At 33.8% G+C, this 20868-nt stretch overlaps 3 protein-coding genes across 3 annotated transcripts; all 3 read left to right on the top strand.

Moving 5' to 3' along the window:
- The first annotated feature begins 416 nt into the window (after positions 1–416).
- Positions 417–4028, top strand: LOC128674100 (uncharacterized). The gene is made up of 4 exons (XM_053752436.1): positions 417–953; positions 1600–1752; positions 2154–2328; positions 2872–4028. The coding sequence occupies exons 1-4, from the start codon at positions 867–869 to the stop codon at positions 2994–2996; spliced, it is 540 nt and encodes a 179-aa protein (XP_053608411.1). The 5' UTR covers positions 417–866; the 3' UTR covers positions 2997–4028.
- Positions 4029–4683: 655 nt separating this feature from the next.
- On the top strand, positions 4684–7255 carry LOC128674101 (uncharacterized). The gene is made up of 4 exons (XM_053752437.1): positions 4684–4850; positions 5307–5489; positions 5947–6076; positions 6445–7255. Exons 1-4 carry the CDS (start codon positions 4743–4745, stop codon positions 6549–6551), a joined length of 528 nt encoding a protein of 175 aa, XP_053608412.1. The 5' UTR covers positions 4684–4742; the 3' UTR covers positions 6552–7255.
- Positions 7256–8913: 1658 nt separating this feature from the next.
- On the top strand, positions 8914–20515 carry LOC128674098 (uncharacterized). Its single transcript, XM_053752433.1, has 5 exons — positions 8914–9051; positions 16935–17034; positions 17440–17610; positions 18059–18188; positions 18594–20515. Exons 1-5 carry the CDS (start codon positions 8933–8935, stop codon positions 18689–18691), a joined length of 618 nt encoding a protein of 205 aa, XP_053608408.1. The 5' UTR covers positions 8914–8932; the 3' UTR covers positions 18692–20515.
- The last annotated feature ends 353 nt before the right edge of the window (positions 20516–20868 follow it).

Raw genomic sequence — 20868 nt, 5'->3', positions numbered from 1 at the left:
AACACCTAGGATAACCACCTGAGAATGGCTGCACCTATGTCTAGTAGGACTTACAGGTTTAGCAATAACATATAAAAACAGAATTATTATTTTATTCAATTTGTGGGATCTAGCGATCGTAAGTGTGGGATCCAGCGTGTTATTTTTCATCACTTGATAATACCAACTTCTGTATCAAATATCAGCAGTGGGTCAAAGAAGAAACGTGCGACGAAAGAAACACACGAACTCTTCACCTTTATTATTCCTAGACCACTGTCGAACTTAATCAAATTAGATAGAAATATGTGTACGAAGAAGGTGCATCGGCAGTACCTGCCACTGGGCAAAAAATTATCCAAATCCGGTTTAGTCTGTGTAGATAGCTATCGAATTGACCGACATAAAAATGTAGCCAAATTTTTCCTTGTTAGTTCGTTAAGATTCGTCTTTGAGTCTAGAAGGCTCCAAGAAGTGCTCACAAAGTTAGTTGTGTGACTAAAATTGAGGAAAACGTAGACATATATGTGTTAGTAGTACGAACTTTTCTCAAATTAATGTACTTAATGAATAAAAAAAAATAAGCACTTGACTTGGTGCGTAAATCAGTTTACTGTTAATCAAAAACAAAGAACAATATTTTGTGCTTCCATGGAAAGACCTAATGATAAACTTTGTTACTTTCTGCGTAATGGACTAATCAGTAATCACAATATCCCGACAAATGAGCACTAGGTATTTATAACTTATCTCATTGCGTGGGTGAAACTGTATTATCATTTGTTTAGTATATAAACTACAGTTAATTGAGTTAGTGCACAGTTCCAACAGGCATCCAGCTATTTCCTGCTTGTGAAGGTTTATTTGTACATAAAAATTAATTTAAAATGTACACCGATTTACCTCAGTTTACGCGATGTTGCTTTTGTGCGCCTTTGAGGATAGGCCTCCTGGCTTGGGGCTACATTAAATTGGTAAGTACTTAACTTAATTAGTAAGTTTTTAATAAGCTATTACGTATCCATCCACTGGATAAAAGCCAGAAGTTTTCTTCTATCAATTCTCTCGTCAGATGAGTATAATATAGCTAAGTAGTTATACCATAGGTACCTACCAAAAGCGAGGGCGATCAAATGATCTGAAAGACGGATTTGACAAAAATAAAATTATTATAGAACTACGTTTCCTTTAAAGTACAGCTAACCCCATGTCAAACCCTGCATGCTACGGTAATGGCGGATTTGCTATGATCAATTTATTGCAGCTTCAAACAAACGTGTATTCTAACTTTCATTTTGGTTGTTGGATAAATTAACAATCTATATATTATGATGCCTACACATTATGTACTTTCTATGAAATCTTTGTTTAGTTTCCAATAAGATACGGTACCGATACGAATACATATGAATATAATAGTTAGTGATATAATGGCTAAGAGATAGGATAAATATATTATATAATTATAACATTATACTTTACTTACCTATACCTACCTAAGTATAGAAAAGTAATGTCCATCTCTTTAGCCATTACATCACCCTACAACTCTTTTGATGTTAAGTTGATTATTGTACAATAATTACAAATTATTTTAACATTGTTATCTGTATTTTTCAGGCAATATCAATTCTAATATGGCTATTGATATGCGATGGCATCATGCATTTGATCGACAGAGGTTTTGTAATACCAGTCGGGACCATATTGTTTATCATTGCTGAAATCATTGACAACATCTTCACTGTTATACTTGTGGTTGCCGCTCATAAGGTACGCTGTGGTATCCAAATGGTTCCTGGTCTAGAATACAACCACTCCAGATAGAGATAGGGTTGCCAGACGTCCGGATAAAGCCGGAAATAGGTTTTTGATTGCGTGTCCGGCCAAAATAAACGGTGGCCGGCTGATCCGACTTATGTTAAGTTTTTTCTCTTAATATCTGACGTGAAAAAAGCCTAAGTGAAGACTGCTGACTGAATTTATGTTATATTATACGTCACATAATTTACTAAAATCCCGTCCCGGCTTCGCTCAGGTAGGCCTTTTTAGGCCTACACCATTAAAAAAATAATAAATTATACACCGTTAAAAATCGGAAGATTTTGTTATATAATATGTAGTGATAGTGATACAACGTGCAACCAAATAATTAATATACTTTTATTTTTCAGAAACATGAGAAACTTTTTAAAGTTTCCTATATCTATTCCATAGTGTTCTTGGTTTTGTTCGGCGTTATCTGTGGTCTGCACTTAGTGTACATGTTTATGTCAATGATGTCCTACCCTCATCCATACGTCGTGGACATTTTCATGACATCCTTCGCGTCTTCAATTGCATCAATTAGTAAGTACACTAAATTTATCGAAATTTGTAATTGATCTGAAGGGTATGTGTCTGTCCGTGGCATGGTAGCAGCCAAACGGCTGAACCAATTTTAATCTAGTTTTTTTTTAAAGAGACTTTAATAGAGAATGTTCTCAGTTATGTTTGAAAAATGTACGTTCAGTTGTTTGGAAATCGTTAGCTCTTTTCTAGATGAGATGATGTTAGCGACTTCGGAGGCTTTGATTTATAGTTTTAAGTCTATACAAAGTCTAAGTAGGTAATTATAACAATTACTGTGTCAGCGGACTAGGTGTCTGTGTGTCTTACATTAGGAAACCCACATGCTCATTTTCAATACTATTTATGAAAAACATGGGTCTGGTTGATTATCAGTGAAAGTGTAAAATTGTACATAGTACCTATTATTATTTTTCATTGCATTATGAAATTGTCATATTGACAATTATGATCGATTGAATTACATAACTACCATAAAAGTTATATTTTTCCGTTACTGCCCCTCAAAAACATATTCATAATTTTGTGACGTTTAATTTTCAGTGGTACAGGGGTACATAACTCTATTGATCCGATCAGAGATGCTCAAACTTCGGGACCGCTCCAACATCCAATTTAGCAACCTCGCCGAAGAAGCCCAGTGTAATGCTTACGTGGAGAAAGTTTAAGAAAAAATATATAAAACAAATGCCTAATGGAAAAATTAGGCTTCCACCTTATAGAGAGGATGAGCATGATACGTCCACATCCAGCCAACGAATGGTATTTAGCAAAGCTTGTCTCGTATTTGTATGCATTAATAATATGCTAAAAGAAATTTAATCCGTCTGCCTTCCTTGACTAGGTGTGGACATAAATGAAAAAAAACATAGTCATAGTAAACAAGTCAATACTCAATATTAGAGTTAAACAGCTAGTTTTAAAGTTGGCCGCGTAATTATATTTTACACGCTTTTAACTTGAATGTAAGTAGGTACTTGTGTTCGGGTGCAGTTGAATTTTGAAGCAGATATCTTCAACCGATTGAGTTGACATTTGTACACAAGTTTAGTTTGGATGATAATGCATTATTATGATAAGCAGGCCCTGATGTTACACCATAGAAAAGCTCCCGACGAGGGAACTCCTCAATGGTTTACTGCACGGACATATTTTCGTCACGCATTGAATGCAATAAGATCTTTCTGACAACAATAAAAACTTGTGTCAAAAATAAAAAACACTTATTTAGGAATATTATTTACATTGCATCTAAAGTATTATACATAAAAAATAATAATAATAAAACTAAATACCTACTTAAATAAGATATTCAAAAATTTTACTACAACTATAAATAAACTATTCTAAAATGCCTGTCTAGCTTTAAAAAAACTGAAATACTTTTCTCAATGGTATTCTTTTATTTATGGTTTTAAATATAAATTTTTCGATTATGTTCCAATAAATAATTCTTCATGTCATAAATACATTTAAACATGATTTCACATCTCAGCTGCGAGTCACTATCATCAAAGAGGGAAGATTCTAAATTCCATAGATTAATTCCTTCCACACAATGATTAGGTAGCCTAAGAGGGGATTTTGAACTCGAGCATGTCTGGACTTTTATTGGTCTGAGGTCTGGACATAAATATATATAATTACTTATTAATGTAAGAGTTATTTTATGACTAAGAAAAATAAAAGTTTTTTACGGATTTGTTTTATTGTCATGTTAGTTCAATTATTACAAAAATAGATACTAGGTGAGAATTATGATGTATCTACCTGTGTAAAAGAGAGCAAAAAATAAAATAAAAAGTAAGTAGGTACTTATTCTAAGTGCGTTATAAACATAAATAAGTCTTCAGAAACCTAAAAATAGGAATAGGATCATAAGTAAGTATTGTTTAAGATAAAACAAACAATGAAATCAATGAAAATACAGCTGCTGTAAAATTAATGACAACAATGAACTCGGTCAGACAGTCGGTCAATTACAACAAAATAAAAAATAGAGAGAATAATTTTAATTTTTTCCGTGTCAAAGTATTTAAACGTCCTATGAATATATTATAAGGTATTTATAAATACCCATTTGAAGTTAGAGCTACTTATTCGCTATTCCCACTTTCTCTGCCATTGGTAAAGTATTTTTTACATAGAAATATGTATGATGGACGTGTGGGGAAACTACAATGTTTCAGTACGCAGGCATATAGCCAACACATCTAAACAAAGAAGACAATAGAATACAATCAATGTATTGTGTACAAAAAGCAAATCCCCGCAGACCAGCGACCGGAGTGAGGGCAGGAAGCATCCCATTTAATGTATGTCTTCAAAGGAGGCAATTTTAGTTTGTAAGTAATCCTCTAGTCAGTCGTCTGATTTGATGGTGAAGTGTGGGTGAGATTTTATATTACCTAAATATGATTAAAATGTGCAAGTCCAAATGTCCAAGGTTTCCCGTGGTGAGGAAATGCTGTTTTTGTGTGCCCATTCGGAAAGGAGTCACCATATTTGGATATGTTAACTTGGTAAGATATAAATCACAGTAAATTACTTATCTGGAACCCGGTCTTTGCTCCCGCAAAAATTTCTGTATGAAAAGAATTCATAATCATATGGGCATAGTTTCTTTGGTCTAAGCATATCAGGTTATATGCTAGCTGCGACAAAAGTGTCTGTGCTTAAGTTCAAGTCACACAAAATCCTGTAGATTGCACGTAATATCCCTTACACTTCCGCAGCCACTCACATTTAAAATTGAGCTCTAGGGTTCATATTCAGTTTAAGGTCGGTTCGAACCCAGGCCGTGTCGACTCTAGTATAATGTTAGATAATATGTCAAGAATAACATATCAAGAAAAAAAACTAACTACTTACTTATAAGCAAACACAACAAGTCTGGAAATCTCGAAGACTGGAGTACCTATAGTAACGATATTAAATTGACAAATTGTAAAAACATTTAAACGTTTCCGGATTGCCAGATACTATCGCTGCTGTCGATCCCGCTCCTCGTGTTCCTCCTGGTGGAAGAAGCAACGAAAGAAACCTCAATATTGATAGAACCTACGAGCCACATGGACCCGCTGGTGCACCTTCCATTGACCATAGGCTTCGTTGCCGTCGACGTCATTATGACCATACTGCTTCTCATTGGAGCTCATCGGGTAAGACTCTTGCGCAACAACGCAAATGTCATCATTTTATCTAATCGGCGGCGCGCAGGTAAACGTTTACGTCAAAGTTGACTGTGTAACTGAGGATCTGGCTCTCTTTGGACATGTTTCCGATTTCATTTGGCCATGTTGCCGTGAAGCCCGGAGTACGCTTAATAAGCCCTGATTTTGCGGTAATTTTATGAGCAGCCGCCTCCCGTGCTGCCATCAATCCTTTTTTGAATTGCTGTTCTTGTTTATCATCAAATCAGCATTGTTGGGTTTGTTTCTTCTGCAAGAGTAAGTAGCCAGATACTGTGTCATAACAAGCTGAATCGGACCTTTTTGGTTTCATACAATTTGTTAATGCCTATGTAATATATAAATATGTTAATTATTTTATTTGTTGTCTATGCTCCAAATACATGCTTTCTATTTCTATTTATATTTCTCACATGTTTTATTACAGAAGCAACAAATTCTGCTTAAAATCTACTTCTACTTTGGCGTCGTGTTCCAGCTCCTCACACTATGCGTCGACTTGATCTACTTCGATTACCGAGAGTACATCGAGAACACACTGTATTTCTTCTGCTTAGGTAATTACTCACCGAACATCTACATAGTTTTAATACATACTTAATAACAATGGCCATCTCTTCTATAGACATCAATGTATCGTTTTAACACAGGGTGAAAAAATATAAAATCTTTGTAGTGTCCCGATCTTTTCAACCGACCGAAAAAAATCAGTTGTTTGAAATTACAGATAGACGCTTAAATTTTATTTATTTGTAGGGATACACCAGTTATATATGTACGTGTAACTTACAATTACTTTTGATGCATCAAAGTTCTCCTAAAGGGATTGAATGAATGAAATGAATCTAGACTAAACAAATTTAAAATCACGCGTGTTCGAGTGACAGTGTGTGATTTTTCAAGTACAAACTTCAATTATTTCCAGGGTTGAATGTATACCTTCTGTTCCTGGTGTACAACACAGTGCACCTGATCGAGGAAACCTCGGAGGTCCAGTACATCGCGTACCGGGACGCGCAGGCGGGGCCCTGACGTCTACCCACCATCGACACCGCGCGTCACGTCGCCAACTCAATGATAACCCGTCCTCACTAAGCTACAAATGCAGGCAGCGCTACGCGGCACGATACGATTATCTCTCATCCTATGCCGGCTCCACACTATCCTCGAACTGAGACAGATACCGTCGCGAATGCATGAATATTGCGTAGTTTGTATGATTGCTTTTATTTAACGCAATGAAAACCCAGTGACGTCTCCGTCAAAGTAAGGCGAACTGGACTGTATCTGTACTGGCGAGTGTGGAGCCAGCATTAAATGAACCCGGCTGCGAAGCCCGGGATCAGCGTAAAAAATAAACTTCAGTGATTTTACAACCGGCCGCCTGCTTGAAGTCAATCCTCTTTGGGAATGCTATTGTTATCTGCCTAGCCTATCCTATCGACTGCCAAGGCAATGTGACCCTTAGTCGCTTCGTCGAAGATATCCACGAGAGCTTCATAATGGAGCTATATACATAATATACAAGGACAACGATTCGACTCTTTATCTATTAACTATTATGAAATATTGTATATAAGTGTGGCCTATGTTGGTTGTCTTTCGTAAAGTTTCGTGCCAGTATAGCGTCGCGTCGCATCGCATTGTACCTACAGCACGGACGCTCAATGAGGACTGAGACAATTTAATTTTTTGTATCGCACTTGCAAACTGACTCAATAATTATTTCGGCATCATTTTGTGTCTTTTTTATTTCACAACAATTCATATTTCTACATCTAAAATAATATATCTTTATAAGAAGAGGAACCACTTATATAAATAAAGTGCAAAGAGAAAATAAAAGCATAGAATGAGTGCGAAGAATATATTTTAGTAATTAGTTACCTTAGAAAATAATATTTTATTCAAGATTTAGATTAGAAGTCTGTGTTCAAACACAAATAGACTCAAGTCTATTTATGAAAATTAGCGGTAACCGCTCAGGCATAAGAACATATACGTTCCATGCTCTGCGCTTAAGAGTATCCCTAATTCAAATATAATTAAACAAAAGGAAATTTAGAAATAACTTGAACCAGAAAAAACTAAATTGTTTTTCAAAAACCGTGCCAAGAACGCTGATTGTATTTCAGCCTAGCTAGCCATCTCGTGAACTACATATTCTGGAGTATAATGTTAAATAGAATAAGTACATCTGTATTATAATTAGGACTATATAAAGTCCATGTTAAATACTTGGATGTTGGGAGGAGGTGGGATCCATACCTACTTGCATTGCATTCTGGGAGATGAGTGAAAATGATTGTCCTCTCTTATAGAGAAACAGATAAACAGAAGTTCAAATTTCACTCATCATACTTTATCAAAACTATAAATTCATCTTTTACTACAAGAGATATCTAAAATACTTATTACATCGCATATTGATGTGTAGACAGAGAAGTTACGATAAAGCGCCAATTTCCAGGCTTAGTTATGGAATTGATTGTTTATAATTTTTAAACATTTAAAATGCTTTGGATACAAAGTTTCCAAATGTTAGTGAAATGCTAGCAGCTGCTTTTTTATAAACATTTCGATGACAACATGGCGGATATTGAGCACTATTGTGGATATCTCTGATGCTTCCCAGGTTCCCACGCCTGATGCTGTAACTAAGTTTACGTATTCAATTTTCTTACAAGAAATTTAGAACTCCTAGAGCTGATACTTCTGTGATAATTGGTTTGTTATGAACGATTAAAAATAAGTTAAATTTCCATTATAAAGGTGATAGAATAGATAGTACAAAGAGAATATATGTAAGAAGACCTTTCCACCACCACGGTTCTTGTATCTGATAATTGTAAATATTTCATTTTTTTCATTGATCAACAAAAAAGAATTATTCTTTTTTTCTGTTTCAATAAAAAAAGTTTGCTTTTTATAGACGAATACTTACTAGTAAGTACTATTTAGGCAAATTCTAGAATTATATTTCAAGACGTGCGTATAAAACACATTTCTGTGAACATATGTATACTCGTCTACCTAATTAAAATCTATGTCCTATTTTACTCTCTGTATTTCGGGCAAAAACATTATTTCTGCCATTTGTTCACCAAAGAATTGAAACGAATAAAATAATTATACCTATTATAATATTGAACTATTGAAATACTATAATGTCTCGATGTTATAGAGTCAATACTAATTAAAAAATAGTACTCACATAATAAGTAACTTAACTATGCAATAATACTGTGAGACGTGAGATTGACGTTAAAATCAATGCTCAAAAGGGGAACAGAAAATATAGCATATTACTGTCTTCTGGACCATGAACGTGGCCTCTCGTTAAATCATAATGACAGAAGTCACATGTACAATAACCGCAATTGAAGTAAATGAGTTTCAACAGCTCTATGTAGATGACGTCAAAGTTCTGTGCAATGGGTGAAACGGAGGAAAGCCGCTCTTCAGTGATTACCCCGCCGCGACGCGAAGAGTACGCCTGCGCGATGGCTGCCACTGTTGAAACGAGTTTTAAGTAAGTGTGGTGAGCGAAAGTTATGGTAACACACGATGTTTGTCGTTTCGTCTGCATTGGCTGCGTGTTTAGTGAGCGATTATCGCGTTTGTGAATCGCGACATGTGTGGTATAAGAGTATTTTTTTAATTTGGTAGTAAGTGCGAAAGGATGCTGCAACGTTCTTTATAATTTTGCTACAATAATATCTGTCTTACTAAAACTGATGATATTAGTAATCTTAGGAGATTAGGGAGGTGAGTAGGTACATGAAATATAAACTTAGAATAGTAAACATTTACTTATTTATAAACAGCACACATATACATACAAACGTTACTTAGTTCGGTGTATCTTTGTGGTTACACAAAGATACACCGAACTAAGTAACTTTTACACTTTCATATAAATCAAAATTTACAATAGATCAAAATAAAATTTAATCTACTTCGCGCTCGACTTAACCCCAGCGTCCCCAGTTGCCGTACCGCCAGATATTTTATTCCTATAAAATGATAACTTCATAGACCAAGGACTTTAGACTGCTAAAGTCCGTGGATCGGAGAATTTGCAGATCCCGAAAAAATCCTTTCACCGTTCAAACTTTGCCTTCGAGAGAACTACAGCAGAAACTTAATACACATCAATAGAATGAAGAAACAATATTTTTGAATTTAACAAAACATGACATAATAGTGGATATTTTCACGTCAAATGTGATACATGTTCATGATTATGGTTCCCAATGTTACAAACTACAAGCATTAAGGAACGATCGAACGGACTTCGGAACGGAACGGTAATGGTCATAAAAGAGAAGCTTTTTGTAGCTGTATTTTACGGAAATTTTATTAACTAAATTATATTTTTGTAGTACTCACATGACATGTTACGTGAACATTATAAGTATCTGTAAAATTCCTATACATACAAATACAAAACTTAAGTACATTTCATTTTAAATGTTTTCGCAAGGTTTTATTGTTTAACAATTTTATTAACTAATTAATTGTCGGTGTAAATGTTTGGGTTTATAACTTTGTATAAATGATTTTTTCATAACTGCCGCGTTAGTCTGTTGCTTCACCTGTCTGTCATACACTCAAAACCACAGTTTATATATTTTTTAAATAGTTTCTTTCCCTCTTCATTAAATAAACTATTTACATAGTGGATTACATAAAGAAAACATTGTAATTTTTGTGAAGAGGCTATTTCTTGAAATAGGTCAGTGAGAAATGGGCTTTGTGAAGACCTGTAAAAGTAGGTAACTATATGCTCTCCCCTCGCAGTATTTATGTGTATAAAGAGTATAGCAGGCCTAAATCTTCGTAACAAATAATGTATTCGTAAAAACCGTCCATGTCTTGGTGAAAATGCATGTCGAATATTTTTTGAGTTGAGAGACTGACGGACAAGTCTTTGTGTTATTGTGTACAGATAGTGTCATTATCAAAAACGACAACAAATGTATCTAAAATTGAGGATTCCTGGAAGTGAGAGAGATAATTTATCTGAACAATATGTTTATCTTGTAATAATATTAAGTAATAATAAAGTTAGTTAGTTTGTAGAATCGATACCTAACAGAAAGATAAATAAATATGTTAGGACAAATCACACAGATTGAGCTAGCCCCAAAGTAAGTTCGAGACCTGTGTTATGGGATACTAACTCAACGATACTATATTTTATAACAAATACATACATAGATAAACATCCCAGACCCGGGCCATTCAGAAAAAGATCATTTTCCATCATGACCCGACCGGGGATCGAACCCGGGACCTCTCGGTTCAGAGGCAAGCACTTTACCACTGCGCCACCGAGGTCGTCAAACATAGATGATGGTAAACAAACAACAACTTGAATAAGATATTGGTCCGTGTACATTTTCTTTGTAGGAGAATCATTACATGGTAACATCTATTGTCAAGTTGTGTTACATAAATTAATTATTTGTGTGTATGGTAACTAACAAGCAATTTATATTTTTATGTACATAGTCGTATTCCTCTTGGCATATAGTTCGTGGTCGTTATGTGGAATGTAACACTCACGACCATGCGTGGTCAGATTCAACAAACGGGAACATCCTTAGTAGCTACTAGCTGATGCCCGCGACTTCGTTCGTTCCTATAGTTTAGCTGTACCATCACTGTTCTCCATCAGGTGTTCCAGTTTTCAAAATAATGTATACTCTATATTTTCCCCAGGTTTAATAGCTATATAACAAAAAAGTTTCATTCAAATCGTTTCGTCCAGTAGTTCCGAAGATTAGCGTGTACAAACAGACAGATATACAGACACAGTATTTTTTTCAGATTCTTTCTCTGTTACCAATGACTCTGCTATTACAGATCTCTATTGCCTAATTTTGTTTTTATGTAAATATTCAATGTACAGTTTTTTTTTCTACTGTTTTATTATGTATGTTTTGATTGATTGATATTGATTTATGAATACCTACCAAAGAAAACATTGAAGTTTATGCGCCGCTTCTTCATCACCTGCATTTTAGAATGTAAGTAAGTGATTGTAAAAATCAACTAGGGATTGGTTGAATAAATAAAATTGAATTTGATGAGTGTTGTAAAATTGGGGATATGTAACGCATGCGCGTAGAAGTGCGTATACAATTCCATACAATTTTGTAGTACGCGTGCTGCGTGCGTTATGCGTGTTCGGTGTGCACACGACCTAAAACAAAAAACCTCCTAAAACAATGAAAAACAAAAATTAGGTACGTGTCTGTGTACTTACACTATAGCTCGCTCGAGTAAAAAACATAATAAATTACACACGTAAACCTTTCTCGGGAATCAATTATCTATTGGTGAAAACTCCATGAAACTGCGTGCAGTAATTTCTGAGTTTATCGCGAAGAGACAGATAGACAGACAGATATTTTATAATATGTGAAGGTGACAAAGGAAAAACCTTTTTGCTGTTCATATTATAATGAACGATATTTTTTATAATTCGTGATGCAAACAACGGACTTAATAGATAACATGCCTAACCTAATATTAAATTACACACTTTTTGTTTCGAAACTAGTCAGGTATATTCTTATGAAATAATCAGCATTTTTTTCCTAACACTTTGGTACATGAGCTGTTTCATTTTACATTGAAAAAATTATAGGCATTATAAAAACTTGGATGTTCTGCTATTTATGTTGTCATGTACCTATGAAGTCTCATCATTTTAAATGGTTAACCAAATTCAGGAAATTGTAAGAATATTAATGACGTCCGTATTTACTTTTAATACCTTAAAATTATGAAGAGTTAAAAGTAAAATTTTTGACTCTTTTTAATATTATAAAGAGTCAAAAATTTTACGTTTAACTGATAAAGTTTAGGTTACATATCATTTTCATTACAAAACTATTGGAAACAAATAATTAATGAAATAAATAAGCATGGGATGTGTAAACACAAATTGTATAATGGATTGGCGCCACCATCTATTACACAATTCGTGGATAAAAATCCTGTACCTTACTTTTTTTTATTAGTCAAAAAAAATAATAGACGCCATGAAACAATACTTCATAATAAATGGTTAAGTCCCCCTGTTGCGTGTGTCTGTATGAACGCCATAAACTCTACAACAATCCGGTCGGATTTTTACACGGATTTCACCAATAGATAACAATATGTTATATTTCTGAATAAGGGTTTTATTTACCCAAGCGAAGACGACCCTAGTATCCTACTAATATTATAAATGCGAAAGTTTGTGAAGATGTGTGTATGTATGTTTGTTACTCTTTCACGCAAAATCTACTGGACCGATTTTTATGAAATTTGATACATGAATAGAATATAACTTGGAATAACACATAACCTCGGAGCGCGTGTTATATAAATAAATCAGTACCGGCAGCGCGGGAGCTTACGGCCAAACCGCGTGATTGGGCGACTGCCCAGGGCTTGGGATATAAAGGGGTTGTTCCCGCTTAGTTTTTCCGACCGACTTGCCATTTTAAAATCTTAACGACCTAACCCAGAATTGCGGATAAGAGGTGTCGCAAAAATCGCCCAGTCTTTGTAACAACAAAAAACAGCGCGGCGGCGCTGGATGAGTGCTATAGTGTCTTGTAAATTAATAGTAAGTAGGTATTTCCTTTCTAATTCTCGTTGTTTGTTGTTTGTTATTTGTATCATAACTGGTAAAGTACCAATAATAATAATAATAATCATTTATTTCGGTCGAAAGAAAAAACCGTATTATGTTAGTAAAAAGTCATAGACGCTATTTTTAGTCAATGGAATCATACAGTATATAAATTCAATTAAAATAAAATCAAAAATTATTATAATAAAATACAAATTACAAATTTGTAATTTGGCAAAACAAACTAATTTAAGTCAAAATAAGAATTTCAAATGTAATCTCTCAATTCAACTGTTCCTGTCGTAAGTAGTTTTGCTTTACGGCACACCTGCTGATAACTACTGTGTTATTAAATTTAATCAGAACAGTTTCATGTGCATTTTATTAGAATTGATAACTTCCACATCCACCTTCTCAGGAAAATCGCTAGACAAACAAAAGCGGTGTATAGATTTTCGCGTTTGTTTTTATTCGCTTTGTCTATTCTTTTTTTTTCTATCAAAATATTGTCATTTTGTAACAAAACAATAGCCAACCAATGGCTTTCTAATGAAACGATTGCGGTTAAAAACAAAGGCATCCACGCAGTCAGCTCCGCTACTTAAGAATTCATTACGACCGGTAGATATCATCGTCAGCCACTTTCCATGTCCCCTTTTTATGCCCAACTCGTTGTTAATAACATCTGCTGACAAATAGTATTGGTCAGTTACTGTGTAATAAAATATATTCGAGAATACAGTTTATACATATCAACCTACTTTGTATGTAAATCTTTAGATAAAACATTCCATTCCCTAGAACTCAAAAGCATTTTATAGCGTACAAATAAAGTACCTGTCTCGAATTAGCAAATTTCTTTTATGCAAATTATTTTCACTATTATAAAATACGTTGGGGAATCTTGACGGCCTCTTCGCCATGTTAATTAAAAACATGTTTAGATACTATTAAGTTTGATACAACAAGCTATATCTCTTACAACACAAGGTTGACATGATTTGACAGACCCTTGAGACGAGACCTTGACTTATTAGCTCCATCATTAAGACCTAGTTTATCTGCAACAGCATTTTCAGATATTATCATATTTACATTAGAATAGATAAGATATTTTTGTTTGCATAATAAAGTTATCAGTTTTTCTTCGCAGAAATTTTCTTTACCCATGAGTCTAATCATGGATCAAGTATCGCTTACATTCTGTTTGTATGGGTCAAATAAGCGGATAAGTGTATATCACAACACAATTGCTACATGGTAATTACTAGTTACATGACCACGATTCACTACAATGGCTCCTCGCTATTCTGTTTACAATGCGTTTTGCAAATATGGACACTTGCCTCACCTACTTGCGCGGATTTATTTCTATTTTCATGACTTTTCTCACGATCGTAATGCAATCGCGAAGGTTGATGGTCAGGATTGCCTGTTGTGTATCATTTTGACATCTCAATGTTCCGAAATCAATTTTTTATGATCTTTATATTGCAATTATTTATTTGTATCAATTGCCATTGTAATTCCAAAATTTTTATATATTTTTTAGGAAGTAAAATATAAGTACTTACTTATTACTTAACAACTTTCTTCTAGTCGATGTCGAGATTTTTATAAATGGAATTGTTGAATATGAAACTTAATATATTCAATGTAACTTGGTTAATAGTCTATAAGTAACTAAATTTCTTATTTTTTAATAAGATTTAAACATCAATGAAATATATTATTATTAAATCTTAAATATTTAAGTATAACTTGTAGAATAGAGAACCTGTAGTAGTTATGAGGTCTAAATTATGTACATACAGAAAAATTTGGCTTGCTCACAAAAACGAACAATACACACAGTCAATTAAAAAGTACATTTGTCATGTTTAACCTCGACCCCTTCTTACGTCGACTCATCACTTGTTTTAATATTTTTGATGGACACACAGACTTATATATTTAGTGGATAGACAGCATTACGAAAAGAAAAAGGAGTATTTCGTTTTTAGTTTAGACTCCATAAAAATCGGCGCCTTATTTTGTTGATAATTATGACGTTATTTTCATTTCGTTAATTTCCTTTCCAATTATACCTAACGCTAATCGATTATCATAGTAGTCAGTATTTGTTTACTTTCTCGCATGCGGCGAGACGATGGTGGCACATTGGTTAGGACTGTCTGTCTGTGTATACAACATACATACAAACTTATGGGGCATGAGTAGGATCGAAAGGTTCGAATTCTACTCATGTCCCATAAGTTTGTATACCAACCTGACTAGTAGTTTTCATAGACTAGATATATCATAGAGGCTTGATAAAATCTGACACTAGTGTTAGCAATAACAAAGACGATACCTAAGAATATTTTCCTTTCTCCCATTTGTACAAGTACATAATTAAGTAGGTAACGTAAATTGGAAATTACTGCAATGAGTTGTGAAATATAATAATGATTACATTTCGTTTGCGTTTTCGCGATGCATAATTCATTTATAATTTTGAGATGACGTATGCACATTGTACATTGTTTTGGGCGTTGTTGCTCAATCTGTCGAAATTGAAAATTTGTACGACTGCAAATTTGCACGTACCAAACTCCATCTTTAAGGAAACATGGGCCGAGACAGATATTAATAAAATTGGGACATGTTTTAATACTGGACCGAAAAGCAACCTGGCTCCATTGCCGTAGTCACAGCAAGGAAACGTTGAATTCCGAGAACGTCCTCTTGTTGGAAAAAGTGAATAGGTACTCGATGGTAGGTAGGTATATATCTATGGACTAATATAGGTATGTATACATACAATATATACAATAAAATATATAATAATATACAATAAAAAACTTAATTGGTAGTTAGGTATTGGTTGTTGTTATTTTATTTTAAAAAATCCTCTCTTTTTGAAATACTTAGTTAATAAACATATCACAATACCTCGTATAGTCGCCTGAGTTTATTGCTCACAATAAATATACCTAAATTATATTTAAAAAATAATAATTCAAGTGAATGTGTGTGATAAAATACCGGAATTTTCGATAACCGAAACAGTGCATATCGACGCATCGTCCGGTTGCATGGACCTTATCATTACTACTTAATAATGTATTGTCACTGATCAATGGACCAATTAAAACTATTTTACTTAGATGATACTTAGGTTAGTATTCGTTCATACATGATTTTTTTTTAAATATGTATAATGAATGGACACCTTTTTATATCTTGTTTAATACCTAGTAGTACTAAGTATATTATAAGTATAGTTTAATAATGAAACATGAAAGTTAACATTAGGTAGGTATTCATTTGTTTATATAAATCATTATTCTCTTCGTAGCCCGATAATAGCATCTCCAGTTCTACTGGTAGGTCCATGTGCATTTTTTTCCGATGGCTTTATCGGACTACGGGCAATAAACATACAGGGTGTCTATAAATATTATGTGATTACACACAAATATCTTTAAAAATGACATTGATCATAAACCCTTTTTCCTCTGAAAGATAGACAGGTAAAATGTATGTAAGTAGGTATATCTACATAAATACAAAATACACAGATAAAATATTAATAAGTACTACTTACCACAAATTTTACCGGAGTTTCACAATCATTTTACTGAACCTTGACATAGTGTCATTAGCTTGGATAAACATGTTTTCCGGGAAACTATTGTGTGAGAGCATCGACTAATATACACCACTTCCTGTATTTTAAGTTCTTGTTGAAATAAAAAATTATAAAAGTTCATTATATATAATTTTATTGATTTCAGAGACAAAATCCGGAACGCGGTGGAAATCCCAATTTTGACAAGATGCTGCTTTTGTTTCCCCATGAGAAGAGGGTTAATAGCCTTTGCTTATATCAATCTGGTAAGTATTTAAAAATCCTAAAAAATAAATTAAATATGGTACTACCCCTACATTATAAATTTTATCCTTCTTACATCCATTGTTATATCCTTCCTGTCGCGTCTGTGTCTGTATGAACATGACAAACTCAAAAACTACCGGACGGTTGTGTACGGTCTTCATTATAAGATAATGCTTTAGGCGTATAATTTATTATGGTTTACCCAAGAGAAGCCAAGACAGACCGCTAGTTAAAATTTTGAAATTTGGATCCATTACAATATACTTTGTGGTTTCTTGCAAGTTGAAGATATTTGATATTTATTTTAACAAGTAGGTATAAACGTCCAAATGGTGGAATTTGAGTCCCAGTTTGTTGATTACGAAATAACGGTACATATTTATATAGATATCTTTCATTTTCAGATGCTAACACTATTGGCGTCAGTGTTCATGTCACTGTACATAGCGGCGGTACGGAGAGAAGGCTCCAAGATTGAGGAGATCCAGTCAGAAATACCCAGACACATCTTCGCGACATGCGCGCAGCTGGTCGAGATGATCATGACCATAACATTCATTGTGGCGCTACATCGAGTAAGTGTGTGAACAGCCAGCTTAAGAAGATCCAGTCGGAAAGCGAGGAAAATCTATTTATTTAATTAATATTTGACTCTTTATAATTAATTCAATTAGGTATCCCATTATGTGTGATTTGTCCTAATATATTTATTTATTTATTAACACAGTCCATTTGCCGAGGTGTACACATGTATTCAATTGGGCACGAGCGGCTTCAGATATTTAGTCAAATTTTGTTCTTATCAGTTCTTCCGGTTTATTTTATAAAATATTCCAGTTTACTGCTGTATTCAGTAAATTGTTTATTTATTGCCATATTCGTCATAAGTGCAACACTGATTACTATTTTTTCGGTATGACAACTCAATAGTATTTTCTCCCCACCAAAATCTTATGTTTTCCGGACTTTTTCGTTCATATCGAAATCTATTATTTTCTTACCCAACCACGCCTTGTTTTCCAGAAACATGTGATGCTAATGAAGGTATACCTGTGCTTCGAGGTGGTGTACTCCATCTTAGGGCTGGTCTACAGCCTCGCCTTCCTCAGCGCCGAGACTGCTGGGGAACTCTTCCTAATGCTCTTCGAATTCAGTAAGTCAAAAGCCAAAACCAATTTATTCGGGAATTTAGACACACAGGCATAGGCACTGGACACAATAGGTGCGATAAGTACCTCGCTTGTATAAAATGTTCATGGCAATCATTAAAAGAGATATTCCCAACAGTGGGAAAAAGAAGGCTGTCAATGATGATGATAACGTGACTGTGTATCATATTAGAATAAGTGCTAGTAGTAGATACATAGTTCAGATATCCTTTAGTCTTCATCAACGAGTAAAAATCACTATATATATAACAATAATAAATAATCAATTATTGAATTACCACATGGCGAATTTTCAATTTAGTTAGTAATGCTAAGATGGTTTTTTTATAGAAAATGCTATTTTACATCTCTAAAATGAAATCTTGTTTATTGTTCCTTATCAATTCCAGCACTACAAATATACCTGGCGATCCTTATATGGAGCTCAATCGTGAAGATGGAGCGAGATGGCACAGTAAAGTACACAAGAGAAAGGGATCCAGCATAGTTTTGGTTCTCGTCGTATCAAATTGCTAAGGAATTGATTAAACGCAGACTACCTATTACCAAAAAAAGTTACCCAATCTAGTTAAGATTGTCGTTTGTTTTAAATGTGATTTTAATACAAATCAGAAAGAGTCCACGCCACGAAACAAATATATGAAACCCGGAAATGGAACTATGGAACAGATAGGTCACGTTGTTGTTGTCAGCGCGTTAATGTAGCGCCGCTTCTGTGGGATTTCATTTGTGACGCAAAGTTTACGATCTGTAAAGCTAGTATGAAGGTAACTAGGTATTATATAATCTAGTACGACGTAACGTTTCCTATAGACATCGCCCATTATAGTCGTCTTTCGACGTACGTTGCTTAGTTTCTATGTGAACGCAACTTATGGAGAAGCATTGCAATTTATCTTCGTAAGGCGGCAACAGGGTATTGTGGCACGCACCTATCAAAAGTCTTACAGGCGCGTTTTATATCAAAGTAGCTTTTTTTACCAAGTAGGTAAGAACTTTGATTCCGAATGTGTGAAATACTTTTTAATTACCTACATTTATAACATTAATACAAACGATAAGTAAAACTATAGATATTGACATAATTATTACTCCAAAGCGGAGGACTTTTTATCAAATCAAATTCTTTATTTTGCTGAAAATGCTGTGTTTTATTTATTGTGTTATTTTCTTATTTAGTGGCGAAATATATTTTATTATATTTATACTCACAAACACGGCACTAGTTTAATGATGACCATCAAGAGCAGAGGCTTCGTGGCAGCTCTGACCAGACTTATGTTCTTAAAGCTCTGGACCTTGTTAACAGAGGCTGTGGTAGAAGATTCTCATTCATTTTATCTAGATAATAGCTAAGAAATTGGTTTGCAATCCCCACTAAAAGTGAGTTTGTTTGTTACCTCTTCATGTTCCATATATTCAACAAATTTTCTTAATCGATAATAAGTATTAAGGTAAGATAATTCCGGAAAATATCTTTAATTCCGGAAAAAATAGTACCTATTGTTACCGACATAATAAGTTATGGTGGCACAATATTCTACCCTATGTACCTATAGAAGTTTTTGTACAAAACCGTCAAAATTGTTGGAAACTGTTAAACATCGATAAACTGAACATTCAATATCATGATTGATTAATTATACTTAGTGGTCATTACTCTATAGAATTTAATATTTTTTATAACACTTTACCAAATTAGGTTAAGAAAAACAAATATGTATAATAAAGATTCATAACCCGTTAAAATTCATAAAAAAGTTAAAGCATAGGTACCTATTTAGATTCTTGCTAAAATAGTTTTAAAAAGGGCCCCGCGTGTTAGCAATAACCATCACGCGGGGCCCTTCTAAATCTATGCTATAACAGAGATAAGGTATAGGTACACTAGATAGATTGCATTTTAACAAGACCTATAACACTAAATCTATCTCTTTCACCATAATGTCATGCAACAGAAAGAGACAAGCGGTACTAATTCCCTGTTTAGAGGGCCCCTTCTAAACATGGAGTTATTAAATACTTACGAAGTACTTATTAAATTCATGCTTCTAAATCTATATGCTATAAAGTATGTTTTGGCACTGTCAAACTTGAGTGCTTTGGCTTTTTTATGAATAACAGGAATAGATCATAATAATGACACATATCAATGGAAGGTTTATTATTTAGATTACCAACATTCTGTCAGGTAAAAATGATTTTATTTTGGATTGTAAAATTATGGTGAAATATTACATTTGGTAGTCTTCAATTTTTGTTAAAAAAATCTGTAAGTGTACCTTGTAAATAAATACTTATTAGTACTGTACCTTCGGTGTCTTAATTTTATTATTATATATGAGTAATATAATACACCTACGTTGAAAATAGTTGTAACTAGGTTTATACATATAATATTAAATAGTACATAATTATAATATTAAAATATACATAGATTATTTTTGTCATTACGCAGCACTAAAACCTTTTTCCTGCGACTCAAAAAAGTTGTAGGTATTATCTAAGACATCTAACAATACTTCTTCAATGTCATCTCCAAGTGCCAATCGTTTGTCAAAGCATATCTACATCATCTATGCCTATAAAATTTGGCTACATTAGTTTTTTTATAAAAATATTATAATCCGCTTAGTGTGCGGAGTGAGTGAGTGTATAACTCAC

This window comes from Plodia interpunctella, chromosome 12 (genome assembly GCF_027563975.2).
Source record: "Plodia interpunctella isolate USDA-ARS_2022_Savannah chromosome 12, ilPloInte3.2, whole genome shotgun sequence".
Classification (NCBI taxonomy): Eukaryota; Metazoa; Arthropoda; class Insecta; order Lepidoptera; family Pyralidae; genus Plodia; species Plodia interpunctella.
The sequence above is the reverse complement of the archived record's forward strand: the minus strand, read 5'-3'. Positions and strand labels throughout refer to the sequence as shown.

What these genes read in the sequence shown, in the direction of transcription:
- LOC128674100 (XM_053752436.1), top strand. Translation starts at nt 867, where the DNA reads ATGTACACCGATTTACCTCAGTTTACGCGATGTTGCTTTTGTGCGCCT. An exon ending in CTTGGGGCTACATTAAATTG is followed by an intron (nt 954 to 1,599) that starts GTAAGTACTTAA and finishes TGTATTTTTCAG; the next exon opens with GCAATATCAATTCTAATATG. An exon ending in GTCTTCAATTGCATCAATTA is followed by an intron (nt 2,329 to 2,871) that starts GTAAGTACACTA and finishes TTTAATTTTCAG; the next exon opens with TGGTACAGGGGTACATAACT.
- LOC128674101 (XM_053752437.1), top strand. Translation starts at nt 4,743, where the DNA reads ATGATTAAAATGTGCAAGTCCAAATGTCCAAGGTTTCCCGTGGTGAGG. An exon ending in TTCTCATTGGAGCTCATCGG is followed by an intron (nt 5,490 to 5,946) that starts GTAAGACTCTTG and finishes GTTTTATTACAG; the next exon opens with AAGCAACAAATTCTGCTTAA. An exon ending in ACTGTATTTCTTCTGCTTAG is followed by an intron (nt 6,077 to 6,444) that starts GTAATTACTCAC and finishes AATTATTTCCAG; the next exon opens with GGTTGAATGTATACCTTCTG.
- LOC128674098 (XM_053752433.1), top strand. Translation starts at nt 8,933, where the DNA reads ATGACGTCAAAGTTCTGTGCAATGGGTGAAACGGAGGAAAGCCGCTCT. An exon ending in ACTGTTGAAACGAGTTTTAA is followed by an intron (nt 9,052 to 16,934) that starts GTAAGTGTGGTG and finishes TATTGATTTCAG; the next exon opens with AGACAAAATCCGGAACGCGG. An exon ending in TCATTGTGGCGCTACATCGA is followed by an intron (nt 17,611 to 18,058) that starts GTAAGTGTGTGA and finishes CTTGTTTTCCAG; the next exon opens with AAACATGTGATGCTAATGAA.